This window comes from Dendrobates tinctorius, unplaced genomic scaffold (assembly GCF_039654945.1).
Source record: "Dendrobates tinctorius isolate UK_male_01 unplaced genomic scaffold, ASM3965494v1 ptg000030l, whole genome shotgun sequence".
NCBI lineage: Eukaryota > Metazoa > Chordata > Amphibia > Anura > Dendrobatidae > Dendrobates > Dendrobates tinctorius.
This window is the reverse complement of record NW_027361698.1, coordinates 12976620-12992322: the sequence shown is the minus strand read 5'-3', so window position 1 is coordinate 12992322 and position 15703 is coordinate 12976620. Positions and strand designations below refer to the sequence as shown.

The following is a 15703-nucleotide window of genomic DNA, read 5'->3' as shown; positions in this document are numbered from 1 at the left end:
GGTATCTGAATAAAACAATTGGGCCGTTTTCTGAAGAAGACCTTTTAATGTGCAATTTTCAAGAATGAATTGCTTAAGATTGCTTAGCAAGTGGATCTAAATCACTGCGCAGTCTTACAATGCTTGGCTTAGCACAAAATTGAAAATGTATATTACTTTTTCACAACACAGTACATAATGAGGTTTTATATATCTCTAGCATTCCAGAGACAGATTTACACCTTCTCATTAAGCTCAACTTGAGAGCTTGACCTGCATTTCTGACATTAATGTTCATAAATCTTGCAATGTAATGCAAAGCATTCTTCCTGGTAAACAAGACATTGGGATTCAGGGCAGGAGCATCATATTAAATCTAAAGGCGCTTGTATTCTGGTGTTATTATAATAGCAACAAGCACCTTGGATATTGCCCAGCTTTCAATGTTTACCTGTCACATTTTTAATGACCCATATCAATAGCTCTTAGTGATAGAGAGCTGCAGGGTCATCTTTTATATAATGATTATTCCGATATAATTATTATTATACTGAAAACACCAAATGGGTAAATACCAAGTGTTCGAGGTTGAATGTAGTGGCATGGTCACAAATGGCTAAATGGACACTTAATGGAGTGGCAGCAAGCAAGTACATTGTTAAAGCCACAGTGCTCAAGCACAACCATGTAGGTGTATTCAATCCCAACTCCAGTGATGAGGAAAGGGGATCTAGACATTCTTGTATTGTGGAAAACTATCAGGGCAGAAGAAAGATTCATGCCACCAGTGTATTTTATAGACAAATATCTAGATTCATGCCTCTAGTATATTTTATAGACAAATATCTAGATTCATGCCACCGGTGTATCTTAAAGACAAATATTTAGATTCATGCCACTGGTGTATCTTATAGGGAAATATCTAGATTCATGCCTCCGGTGTTTCTTATACACAAATATCTAGATTCATGCCTCTGTTGTATCTTATAGACAAATAGCCAGGTACATGCCTCCGGTGTTTCTTATACACAAATATCTAGATTCATGCCTCTGGTGTATCTTATAGATAAATATCTAGATCTGGAGGTCTTATTCATCTTATTTTGGATGAACGGTCATGTCGTCAAATTGTAGGCTTAATAAAATGTGAAATAGCTTTTATTTGAGAATTTCATTGCATAGATTTTTTCCTATTTTTAGAAATGTATTTTGCTTGGACATCTTGCATGATGTTACATGCTAAGCACACATTGAAATAACATGTGACTACTTATGTCTTCAGCACCAGCGTGCTCACCAGGATCCTGTAGCTCTAAAATTCAGCTTTTATGAGGTGATCGCAGCCGACAGCCAGGCTTCTTCTAATCTACTATCACTCCAAAAGAGGTGCCTGATGCCTGGGTGGTATTCTACACACATAGAGCGATGGCTGCAACACTTCCCTACTGCCCAGGTAATACTGTCATATTCATTTTTTTTATCAGGATTATCTGTTTTTCTTTTCAATGACTTTTTTGGTTTCCTCAAATTAATAATTTGTAACTTTTTATAACAAAGTCCTATAAATAAACGATATAAAAATGGGTGTTGAGTGAACAAATGGCCACAGCTTTATTGATTGTACAAAATAATCAACTCATAAAACCTTTATTTAATTTTTGGTCCCTGTATAGCACAAAATAATAAATCTACCCCATGCCAAATCACCACAGAGGCAGTGAGCATGTGCAAACATCAGAGCCAAAACTGCCAGCTGTGACAAAAAACATTCATCTACAACAAAACAGAGGGGAGTGAGGATGGGTGATGATCCATACAATGAGGTGACATAAGTGGGTACCTTTTCTTATTGCTTACAAACCCCTTTGCCCCTCCCTCAAAAGACTCTTCCACAAATTCAGCATCCTGCACGTCCACAACACGCAAGTAACAGCTTTGCTTTAACACTTTATTTTGTTAACTCCTCACAGTCCTAGGCACCTTCACTATTTGCTATGCTGCCCATAAGACTGTTTAGTAACAAGTTAGACACAGCAGAGAGGAAATGAAGTAAATAATAAATAGAAACCATGCACCAATATTCATATAATCAAATAATTATGTTCGGATCAAATAGTGCATACATTTAATTTTTACTAATTTTTACAAAAAACCAATCCTCCTGATGTGTCACAGAATTTGAATGGAACCCATTTGAGTCATTAGTATAAACAAACCAATATGTATGGGCAATTATTATAAAAACGGGAAGACAAAATAATATAAAAACAGTCTTTAATAAATCGAATTTGGCAATCGTAAACGATGTGCAAGAAAAAAGTAGAAAATAGAGGGGGAAGCCAGCACTGCTTAAGGTTAGAACGCATAAATTGGAGTGCATATGCACATAATGTCTAGCTGTATTCAAAAATGAGATATTTAGCAAAAAAATTGATCAATTCAATTGATCCACCCCGCCGCGCCAAGGCAATCTCATATGGGGGGTCCTACTACTAAAAAAAAAAAAAATATATAGAGTAGGACCCCCCATATGAGATTGCCTTGGCACGGCAGGGTGGCTCAATTGAATTGATCAATTTTTTTGCTAAATATCTCATTTTTTAATACAGCTAGACATTATGTGCATATGCACTCCAATTTATGCGTTCTAACCTTAAGCAGTGCTGGCTTCCCCCTCTATTTTCTTGTTGTTGGTTTGTGGCTCACCACCACTGTTGCCGTGCACGCTTGGTTATGTCCTCCATAATTTTTCTGTGTTCATTGTGATGGATTAGGCTGCTGTGCACACACACGGCAGCCCCACCCTGCCCCAAGCTTTATTTAATTGTGCACCTGTGTCTGGACCAACATCGCCCTTCATCTATGTTTGCTGGTCAGGCAATGTGTGGAGGCCATTCCTGATATGTCTGTGTTCAGACCTGGTTGGCCTTCATCTGCACTTGCTTCATCTGGCTTCATGGGAGCGATCCAGCAATGTTCAGGTACAGATTGCACTTGATGTGGTCATGCTCTAAATGTATTTAGGAGGCCGTAATGGCACAGCATTTATTAAAAATATATAGAGTAGGACCCCCCATATGAGATTGCCTTGGCGCGGCGGGGTGGCTCAATTGAATTGATCAATTTTTTTGCTAAATATCTCATTTTTGAATACAGCTAGACATTATGTGCATATGCACTCCAATTTATGCGTTCTAACCTTAAGCAGTGCTGGCTTCCCCCTCTATTTTCTTGTTGTTGGTTTGTGGCTCACCACCACTGTTGCCGTGCACGCTTGGTTATGTCCGCCATAATTTTTCTGTGTTCATTGTGATGGATTAGGCTGCTGTGCACACACACGGCAGCCCCACCCTGCCCCAAGCTTTATTTAATTGTGCACCTGTGTCTGGACCAACATCGCCCTTCATCTATGTTTGCTGGTCAGGCAATGTGTGGAGGCTAGAGTTGAGCGATACCGTCGGATACTTCAAAGTATCGGATCGGAATGGATCGGCCGATCTTAAAAAAAAGTATCGGTATCGCCGATTCCGATACCGGAAGTCCCATTCAAGTCTATGGGACTTCCGGTATCGGAATAAGAAAAATCCTGTTTTTCCCTTGTACAGCCTCTCTGGGGTCTGTACGGGCCTTTCAGGGGGCTGTGCCGGCCTGCCAGGGGGTCTGTGCAGGCTCCGGTGGGCTGTGCCGGCCTGCCGGGGGGCTGTGCAGGCTCCGGTGGTCTGTGCCGGCCTGCCGGGGGGCTGTGCAGGCTCCGGTGGGCTGTGCCGGCCTGCCGGGGGGCTGTGCAGGCTTCGGGGGTCTGTGCAGGCATCGTCCGATGGGACTACAAGTCCCATCGGGCGATGCCTGCTACCATGACAGTGATTGACACATTAGCCAATGATGGGACAGTAGTAGTCCCATCATCCGGCTAATGTGTTGAATGTAAAAAAAAAAATAAAAATTACATGCTACATACATACAACATGCATACTACATACATGCTACATTCATACTACATACTACATATATACTACATGCAACATACATACTACATATATACTACATGCAACATACATACTACATATATACTAAATGCAACATGCATACTACATATATACTACATGCTACATACATACTACATATATGCTACATACATACTACATATATACTACATGCATGCTACATACATACTACATACATACTACATATATGCTACATACATACTACATATATACTACATACATACTACATATATACTACATGCAACATACATACTACATATATACTACATGCATGCAACATGCATACTACATATATACTATATGCTACATACATACTACATATATGCTACATACATGCTACATATATACAGTGGGGAAAAAAAGTATTTAGTCAGTCAGCAATAGTGCAAGTTCCACCACTTAAAAAGATGAGAGGCGTCTGTAATTTACATCATAGGTAGACCTCAACTATGGGAGACAAACTGAGAAAAAAAAATCCAGAAAATCACATTGTCTGTTTTTTTTTCATTTTATTTGCATATTATGGTGGAAAATAAGTATTTGGTCAGAAACAAGCAATCAAGATTTCTGGCTCTCACAGACCTGTAACTTCTTCTTTAAGAGTCTCCTCTTTCCTCCACTCATTACCTGTAGTAATGGCACCTGTTTAAACTTGTTATCAGTATAAAAAGACACCTGTGCACACCCTCAAACAGTCTGACTCCAAACTCCACTATGGTGAAGACCAAAGAGCTGTCAAAGGACACCAGAAACAAAATTGTAGCCCTGCACCAGGCTGGGAAGACTGAATCTGCAATAGCCAACCAGCTTGGAGTGAAGAAATCAACTGTGGGAGCAATAATTAGAAAATGGAAGACATACAAGACCACTGATAATCTCCCTCGATCTGGTGCTCCACGCAAAATCCCACCCCGTGGGGTCAGAATGATCACAAGAACGGTGAGCAAAAATCCCAGAACCACGCGGGGGGACCTAGTGAATGAACTGCAGAGAGCTGGGACCAATGTAACAAGGCCTACCATAAGTAACACACTATGCCACCATGGACTCAGATCCTGCAGTGCCAGACGTGTCCCACTGCTTAAGCCTGTACAGGTCCGGGCCCGTCTGAAGTTTGCTAGAGAGCATTTGGATGATCCAGAGGAGTTTTGGGAGAATGTCCTATGGTCTGATGAAACCAAACTGGAACTGTTTGGTAGAAACACAACTTGTCGTGTTTGGAGGAAAAAGAATACTGAGTTGCATCCATCAAACACCATACCTACTGTAAAGCATGGTGGTGGAAACATCATGCTTTGGGGCTGTTTCTCTGCAAAGGGGCCAGGACGACTGATCCGGGTACATGAAAGAATGAATGGGGCCATGTATCGTGAGATTTTGAGTGCAAACCTCCTTCTATCAGCAAGGGCATTGAAGATGAAACGTGGCTGGGTCTTTCAACATGACAATGATCCAAAGCACACCGCCAGGGCAACGAAGGAGTTACTTCGTAAGAAGCATTTCAAGGTCCTGGAGTGGCCTAGCCAGTCTCCAGATCTCAACCCTATAGAAAACCTTTGGAGGGAGTTGAAAGTCCGTGTTGCCAAGCGAAAAGCCAAAAACATCACTGCTCTAGAGGAGATCTGCATGGAGGAATGGGCCAACATACCAACAACAGTGTGTGGCAACCTTGTGAAGACTTACAGAAAACGTTTGACCTCTGTCATTGCCAACAAAGGATATATCACAAAGTATTGAGATGAAATTTTGTTTCTGATCAAATACTTATTTTCCACCATAATATGCAAATAAAATGAAAAAAAAACAGACAATGTGATTTTCTGGATTTTTTTTTCTCAGTTTGTCTCCCATAGTTGAGATCTACCTATGATGTAAATTACAGATGCCTCTCATCTTTTTAAGTGGTGGAACTTGCACTATTGCTGACTGACTAAATACTTTTTTTCCCCACTGTACTACATGCATGCTACATACATACTACATACATACTACATATATGCTACATACATACTACATATATACTACATACATACTACATATATACTACATGCAACATACATACTACATATATACTACATGCATGCAACATGCATACTACATATATACTATATGCTACATACATACTACATATATGCTACATACATACTACATATATACTACATGCATGCTACATACATACTGCATGCTACATACATACTACATACATACTACATATATGCTACATACATACTACATATATACTACATGCAACATACATACTGCATGCTACATACATACTACATGCTACATACATACCACATATATACTACATACATACTACATGCATGCTACAAGCTACATACATACCACATACATACTACATACATACTACATACATACTACATGCTACATACATACTACATATATACTACATGCATGCTACATACATACTACATGCTACATACATACTACATATATACTACATGCATGCTACATACATACTACATGCTACATACATACCACATATATACTACATACATACTACATGCTACATACATACTACATATATACTACATGCATGCTACATACATACTGCATGCTACATGCATGCTACATACATACTACATACATACTACATGCTACATACATACCACATATATACTACATACATACTACATACAATACATTCATACAATACATACATAGACATACAGTACATATAACATAGAGTAACATACTTACCAATACTTGTCACATTGTTCCCCGAAGCCATTGTCTTTTACGGAATAAATATTAACATAACAAACCACAAAAATACTCACCCACGATCCGAAGCAGTCCACGAGTGTGTCCCACGACGATCTTGGGTAGAGAACTGCAGCATCAGCTGTTGCTGCCGTTCTCTACGGGCTGCAGGAATCCAATGACGGAAGGTAGGTATCCTTCCGCACTGTATTCCTCCGCCACTTAAAAAAAAAAAAGTCCCTAGTCTCACTTTATGCCATTGCTGTGTGGGAAATTCCCACGCAGCAATGGCATAAAGTGAGACTAGGGACTTTTTTTTTTTAGGTGGCGGAGGAATACAGTGCGGAAGGATACCTACCTTCCGTCATTGGATTCCTGCAGCCCGTAGAGAACGGCAGCAACAGCTGATGCTGCAGTTCTCTACCCAAGATCGTCGTGGGACACACTCGTGGACTGCTTCGGATCGTGGGTGAGTATTTTTGTGGTTTGTTATGTTAATATTTATTCCGTAAAAGACAATGGCTTCGGGGAACAATGTGACAAGTATTGGTAAGTATGTTACTCTATGTTATATGTACTGTATGTCTATGTATGTATTGTATGAATGTATTGTATGTAGTATGTATGTAGTATATATGTGGTATGTATGTAGTATGTATGTAGCATGCATGTAGTATGTATATAGTATGTATGTAGCATGTAGTATGTATGTAGCATGCATGTAGTATGTATGTAGTATGTATGTAGTATGTATGTGGTATGTATGTAGCATGTAGTATGTATGTAGCATGCATGTAGTATATATGTGTTATGTATGTAGCATGCATGTAGTATGTATGTAGTATGTATGTGGTATGTATGTAGCATGCATGTAGTATGTATGTAGTATGTATGTAGTATATATGTAGTATGTATGTAGCATGTAGTATGTATGTAGCATGCATGTAGTATGTATGTAGTATGTATGTAGTATATATGTAGTATGTATGTAGCATGTAGTATGTATGTAGCATGCATGTAGTATATATGTAGTATGTATGTAGCATGTAGTATGTATGTAGCATGCATGTAGTATGTATGTAGTATGTATGTAGTATATATGTAGTATGTATGTAGCATGTAGTATGTATGTAGCATGCATGTAGTATATATGTAGTATATATGTAGTATGTATGTAGCATGTAGTATGTATGTAGTATGTATGTAGTATGTATGTAGCATGTAGTATGTATGTAGTATATATGTGTTATGTATGTAGTATGTATGTAGTATGTATGTAGTATGTATGTGGTATGTATGTGGTATGTATGTAGTATGTATGTAGTATGTATGTAGCATGTAGTATGTATGTAGCATGCATGTAGTATGTATGTAGTATGTATGTAGTATTTTTTTTATTTTTTATTTTTTTTAACATTTAACACATTAGCCAGATGATGGGACTACTACTGTCCCATCATTGGCTAATGTGTCAATCACTGTCATGGTAGCAGGCATCGCCAGATGGGACTTGTAGTCCCATCGGACGATGCTTGCACAGCCCCCCGGACATCAGCACAGCCCCCCGGCAGGCCGGCACAGACCCCCACAGGGTGCACAGACCACCGGCAGGCCGGCACAGCCTCCCGGCAGGCCGGTACAGACCCCCACAGGGTGCACAGACCACCGGCAGGCCGGCACAGCCCCCCGGCAGGCCGGTACAGACCCCGGGCAGTCCACACAGCCCCCCGGCAGGCCGGCACAGCCCCCCGGCAGGCCGGCAGAGACCCCCGGAAGGCCCGAAATGACGGCGCATCATGATGCGCACACACCGCGCATCATGATGACGTCAGGCTGTCAATCAACTTTGAACTTCCGATTCCGATGCCGACTTCCGATATTGAAAAAATATCGGAAGTCGGTATCGGAATTCTGATACAGCAAGTATCGGCCGATACCCGATACTTGCGGTATTGGAATGCTCAACACTAGTGGAGGCCATTCCTGATATGTCTGTGTTCAGACCTGGTTGGCCTTCATCTGCACTTGCTTCATCTGGCTTCATGGGAGCGATCCAGCAATGTTCAGGTACAGATTGCACTTGATGTGGTCATGCTCTAAATGTATTTAGGAGGCCGTAATGGCACAGCATTTATTAAAAATATATAGAGTAGGACCCCCCATATGAGATTGCCTTGGCGCGGCGGGGTGGCTCAATTGAATTGATCAATTTTTTTGCTAAATATCTCATTTTTGAATACAGCTAGACATTATGTGCATATGCACTCCAATTTATGCGTTCTAACCTTAAGCAGTGCTGGCTTCCCCCTCTATTTTCTTGTTGTTGGTTTGTGGCTCACCACCACTGTTGCCGTGCACGCTTGGTTATGTCCTCCATAATTTTTCTGTGTTCATTGTGATGGATTAGGCTGCTGTGCACACACACGGCAGCCCCACCCTGCCCCAAGCTTTATTTAATTGTGCACCTGTGTCTGGACCAACATCGCCTTTCATCTATGTTTGCTGGTCAGGCAATGTGTGGAGGCCATTCCTGATATGTCTGTGTTCAGACCTGGTTGGCCTTCATCTGCACTTGCTTCATCTGGCTTCATGGGAGCGATCCAGCAATGTTCAGGTACAGATTGCACTTGATGTGGTCATGCTCTAAATGTATTTAGGAGGCCGTAATGGCACAGCATTTATTAAAAATATATAGAGTAGGACCCCCCATATGAGATTGCCTTGGCGCGGCGGGGTGGCTCAATTGAATTGATCAATTTTTTTGCTAAATATCTCATTTTTGAATACAGCTAGACATTATGTGCATATGCACTCCAATTTATGCGTTCTAACCTTAAGCAGTGCTGGCTTCCCCCTCTATTTTCTTGTTGTTGGTTTGTGGCTCACCACCACTGTTGCCGTGCATGCTTGGTTATGTCCGCCATAATTTTTCTGTGTTCATTGTGGTGGATTAGGCTGCTGTGCACACACATATCATTCAGTGATATGTGAGCAGGCACAACCAGTGTTACATACCAGCGTTATAATGACCACCCTGACGAAGGACGCTGGTTCCGAAACGCGCGTCGGGGAGTGCCTGGCATTACCGCAATGAGGCTGTCATTATACCGCTGGTATGTAACACTGGTTGTACCTGCTCACATATCACTGAATGATCACACATTGACTTCTGTAGCTATATGGTTTTATGTGATAGGATAATTACGGCACATTATTGATATAGATTTATACATATGCATTATTCAATGGTGGTTGGAATCACTTTCCGTGATATATTTGAGTAGTATATCTAAAAATATTTACAAAATTACTTTTATTATCTATGTATACCTATGTGTATTTATATTTTGTGCGGTTTCGATATGACTTATATACATGCACGATACTGTTGCACAATGTTTAATATTTTCTTGACAGATCTCAGGAATTATTTGTACATTTGTATGTTGTGATTTTTCATTAACTATTGGTATGCCTTAGGCACTTTTTTCTTGCACATTGTTTACGATTGCCAAATTCGATTTATTAAAGACTGTTTTTATATTATTTTGTCTTCCCGTTTTTATAATAATTGCCCATACATAGTGGTTTGTTTATGCCCATAAGACTGTTTGTCTTATCCCTTTGTCCTTGACATGCCCTCCTGGCTTTTGACCTTGGACTTCTTGACTTTCCCGCCTCACTGCTTGCCCATGTGAAGTGACTCAGCATCACACAAGAACTTTATAAGGATCACAGAAAATGTAAAAGAATTGGAAAAAATATGCCAGCAATTATTCCCTTAATCTCCTACTTTACCTAGATTTTTTTTGTCTCATATGACAAATTGATACTGAGAAATATACTATATAAAGAAATCATCTTAGCGTCTCAGGAGCTCAGCCATGTCCTCCTTCTTCACATTACTGTCTTATGTCTGCCTGTAAGACAATTGGTTGCAGCAGACAATTCCCTGTTTCACCAAGTCTGCAGTAGCGCTTAAGATTGCTAAGCCTAATACTGTTTGCAAAAGGGGTAAACTTCACCAATCAAATATGGAAATGAATGGTGGAACATTAGCCACTTGATTCTCTGCAGGATTTCTGCAAATTGGCAGTTTCAGGGTGAAAATTCTGATAAAATAGATAGAATAATAGAACATGTCACTCCTGGTAGTTGGTATACAAGTAGGATCCTATCCTACAAAACATTACAAAGAGAACATGGCACTCAATATAGCTAAAGTAACCTTATTGGTGCAAGAAATCCAAAATATAAACATTTTGGTCTAATTACCAGGCCTTCTTCAGTAATATGGATTGCGCAAGTATGCAATGAAGACAAGGAAGACAGCACAGGAAGTAGCAGCAGGTTCTGCAATAGAGGTTTGCTCACACCTTTTTTAGGCATACATAATGAAGAATACTAGGGCTTTCTGGTTATGTTCAGTCCTAAAAAATGTCCTTAAATGTTCCAATTGGACACATCGAAACACACATTCTAATGAAGGTATGACACATTCAAAAATATTTTTAAGAAATCAAAGCTTTACTATAATGCGATACTCATGTGTGCAAAACAGTAACTGTTCATTTTAAAAGGAACCTGTCATATCCCCAAATATTATTATATATAGAGCTATATAGCACTCGATCTGCAGGTTAATAGTGTTACAATGCTGTAAGGCCGACTTGCTGAAAATGTAGCTATGAAGTGAAAATTAACTGTATTCCTCCCAGGAGCTGCAGTCATTGAGATGTCCCTGGATTAATCTCAGTTAACACTTAATACTCACTGAGCAGCTGCTGTAACCACACCCCAACACTTTAATTGACAGCTCACTCTACGCAGATGCGCTATTCAGCCAGTTGTCAATCAAAGTGCGATGGTGTACCTACAGCCGCCACTCACTGTCACTAAGTGGTGACTGAAGACTCTCTGTCACGCCTCTATGAATTAAAGCCAGTGGCTCCCGGGAGGAATAAAATGTATTTCCACCTGGTAAACTTGCTCAGTTAAATGCCCAGACAGCATTTCAACACTATTAACCCCATAGCAACAACTAAATGGCATTTGGGGATATGACAGGTTCCCTTAAGGATAAGTAAGCATTTGCTACAAACTTACAGAAAGAAATGTGTACATGCACTAAGGTAGAATATTAATCAATATGCAAGATGTAAATCAAATTAAACAAAATGCTAATTCCCTCCATAGGCAAATAATTAGATATCAAGTGCAAGAGAATGTAGAAATCAATAACCAAGAAATTTTGAACTTTCCCACATTATTTGCTAGTTAAGACTAATATATTTATAAGACAATCAAATGCTCATACAAAAAGTATATGAAGAATGAAAGCTCAGGGCTGGTAGCCTTATAAAGCTCAGATGGATTGTCACCGACTTGATAACTTAAATTATTGGATTAAGGCTGGTTTAAAAAAAATACAATTCTATACTAACCTCTGGGATTGATGTACGGTAATTACTCAGCACTCACAACGTCATACACTGGGAAAAAGATGTCATCGTGAAGTTCAAGCCCATGTTACATTGCAACCACCAGATGAAGCAGTTACAAGAAAACAAAGCAAGACTTCACCTACCCAAACGGGATTGGAGAAAGGCATAAAAGTCTTTGCATCCTCAAGGCCAAAATGGCTTTGCACATTCCCTATGTCTATCTTACTTTAGACCTACCAATAGAAGATTGTTGCATAATTTTGCCAAAGTCTGGTTGAATTATTTGCTTGCAAGGGAGTATGCAATTTCTTTGCAAACTTTAAGGTTGCATTTTTAGCTTTCTATAACTTGTATGCAAAAACACGGAGCCCTGGATTACGCATTTAAATGTAAAACCAAAAATTTTTAAATAAATGTGCTACATGTTGTACGATTTCTACCTACACCTTTCATTATTTCTGACAATGTCAAATATAGGAAAGTGAACAGTTAATTATTGGTATCATTTTATATGGCACATTTCTTGTGATTCTGTCATTTTACAGAAATATAGTGATTTTTTTTAGAATATTCTATTTTTATGGTGTGATTATTAGTGTATATTTGCATTGGGTCAAAAAATATGCCATGTGTTATCTTAATTAATGAGAAGACAAAGAATGAGTTATTGCAGAGAATGCTATAGTTTCTCAAGAAATTATCATTCCAACCTATAACAATATATGTTCTTGCTCTGAAAATCTGTAAATATGAAATGCTCAAATTAGACATGATGTTTTCCATTGCTGGGAAATTTATAGATATTTCACCATAATAAGGCGAAAAAAGCATAAAAATATCTAGTACTTGTCAGATAAATGTCAGAAACAACCATGGGAGGCAATACATCATCTTCATTGTTAGACACTTCTGGGGACAGATGGTGAAGTCAACAAGACAGTTCTATCCGGTGCTGGCATATCTGTTTAATCACTTAGGTGATACTTTCATGTGAGTCACACCACGCTGCTGTCACCTACAAAAATGGAAAGAATACTAGAAAAAAATAGCTAAACATTGTTTGTTTATAGCTATAAACCGCAGGCTGTTTGGTATGCACCTAACCTAGTTTTGTTTGCTCTGTTCATATTTACCGGCTCGCTCCACACATTTCATAATTTAGAGAGAATTGAAAATGTTCAGTTGACAGATATATTGCACTTCTCTGTCATACCTTTCTACATTCAGAGATGACTATTTTATAAGAACAAGAGACTCTTCAGTGTCTAGCCACCCATGTAAAGCAAATAACATGATTGCCTGAGCTATCAGTGACTGATCGGAAAAAATATTGTATGATTATTTGAAGACTCTTACTATTAGGGATAAAATCGGTTATTATTAAAATCAGTTGTTAACCTGGTTAAGATAAATGTAAGGCAGCAATGATTTAGAAGCCCAGGGCCCCAATGACATTTTTTTGACGGGGCCCCTGCTTTTTAATACTGGTATTTTCTTAAATTTTGCCACTTTCAAATTTTTCATTTTCATGCCCTAAAACCAGGGAGTTATAACCTGCAAAATAGTTTAAAAAAATCACACATGTCTACTTTACGTCATCATAATTTTTGAAACATAATGTTTTTGTTAGGAAGTTAGAAAGGTTAAAAATTTACCAGCAATTTCTAATTTTTCAAACAAAATTTACAAAACCATTTTTTTAATGATCCTATTCTGTTTAAAATGACTTTGAGAGGCCTCTGCGTGACTGTAGACTTATGAATTCTCCCAGCACATGCGCTGCAAAAATTCACCGATGTCTGCGCGGTCAACGGCAGTCAAATATACAAAACGCATACTCCCAGACAGAAATGGCCTCTCTCAATACAAAATGGGTTCTAGTCAGGAGTATGCATATCGCATAACTGACCGCCATTCCCAGCACAGATTCTGGCCAATCCTTGGAGGATTCACAAGTCTGCAGTCACACAGAGTGACTGCGGACTTGTCATTCTAGAATGAATAACCCTTTTTAGTGGCTGAGTGGTTCTTATGGCACTAGGGTGCAGGGGAGACAACTGTACCTGCTACCTACGAATCTCATAAATAGGTGTCTTTCAATCCCCTGTTGCTAAAGACTATAATCTCCCCATTTCTTCTTGGGCAGCATGAACTTACGCAAGTCTCCCTCTTTATCAAGACACTATTATAATGGAATCACTCTATTCTACAAAGGTTTGGATTACAATGTCAATGAGTTCTTCATTTTATGATAGCATGAAATACTTATATAACTCAATTAGAATCTGGATAAAGACCCTAATTTCATCTCTCCTCGAGTGTCTCATTGATGTTCTTTTTAATTGGTTAGTTTTGTTTTTTTTCTGTTAAAATCATTTTGGCATCTTCATCAAACAGCAAAATACTTATAAATGCAGGTGTGGGTACAGAAATGAGAAGTTCTGAGAAACTGTGAAGATTTGCCATAGCCAAGAGGACTTACAGTTATATCTGTACATCAGACACACACATATTTTTTATAGCTGACATAATGATACTTTGTACCTAACCTAGAGCATGGGAGTAATCCTACAAAAACATGAAACCAGTGCTCTAGTGCTAAAAGTTCCAATCATTTAGTTAACCATCCATGAAATGCCAATTACTGTTTTCCAGTAAGAACAGAACTCATTATTAACCTGGACAGTTGCTATAATCTAAGGCGGATGGATATACGTTAATATTTACTGTGTACTGCAAACTAGGAAATGATAAACTGTTTCTCTTAGCCATCAGCTCTTTGACATTAAAGTGTTGTATGGTTTACTATAGAGTATATGGAGTAAGTACAACTTGCTACTAAGAGTTATTTTTCTTTACTTCGAAGCTGCATATTGTTGATGGACAACAGTTGAGAACAGACCCAGCTAATGTGATGGATGAAGTACAGAAGTTTCTGGGGGTTTCTCCACATTACAATTACTCAGAAGCACTTACGTAAGTTTAAAGACTGAAGGGTACTGTGATGTCAAATGTAGAATGTCAAACTGTCTAATTCATATACACGATCGTCATTAGTGCTTGTCATTTCAAACCATTGTTTTTAGTATGGAGAGCATGAGATCACAAATTATTCTTTCTTTGTGGTAAAATATTGTTTAAAAACAGGCACAGAAATGTTTTGCCTCACAAAAAGAATCATTTGTGAGCTCATGAGGTACTGTCGGTATATTCTTTTTTGTGCACTCCCTGTCCAAGAGCTGTGGTATGATAAGAATATGTTCCTGCACGATCAGACACAACTAGAGATGAGCGACTTTGCCTTTTTTAGGGTCGAGTCGGGTTTCATGAAACCCAACTTTCTCAAAAGTCGAGTCGAACGAAATCGGCCGACTATAGGGAAAAGTTGTGAAACACGAAACCCAATGCAAGTCAATGGGGAGAAAAGTCAGCAGTGAGTGGAGGACTGTAAACACACCTGTCATGAATTTTAACCCCAGAGGCGGCAAAATCTCTCTCTCTTCTCTCTCTCCCTCTCCCTCTCTCTCTCTCTCCCACTCACACTCCCACTCC

General features: G+C 39.2%; 1 protein-coding gene across 2 annotated transcripts in view; it reads left to right on the top strand.

Moving 5' to 3' along the window:
• LOC141086129 (bifunctional heparan sulfate N-deacetylase/N-sulfotransferase 3-like) overlaps positions 1-15703 on the top strand; it is a 682308-nt gene that overhangs the window by 528471 nt on the left and 138134 nt on the right. For both annotated transcript variants that reach the window (XM_073571870.1, XM_073571869.1), the window contains exons 11-12: positions 1262-1432; positions 15018-15127. In XM_073571870.1, coding sequence (XP_073427971.1) covers positions 1262-1432; positions 15018-15127 — 281 coding nt within the window. The remainder of the gene's footprint in view (positions 1-1261; positions 1433-15017; positions 15128-15703) is intronic.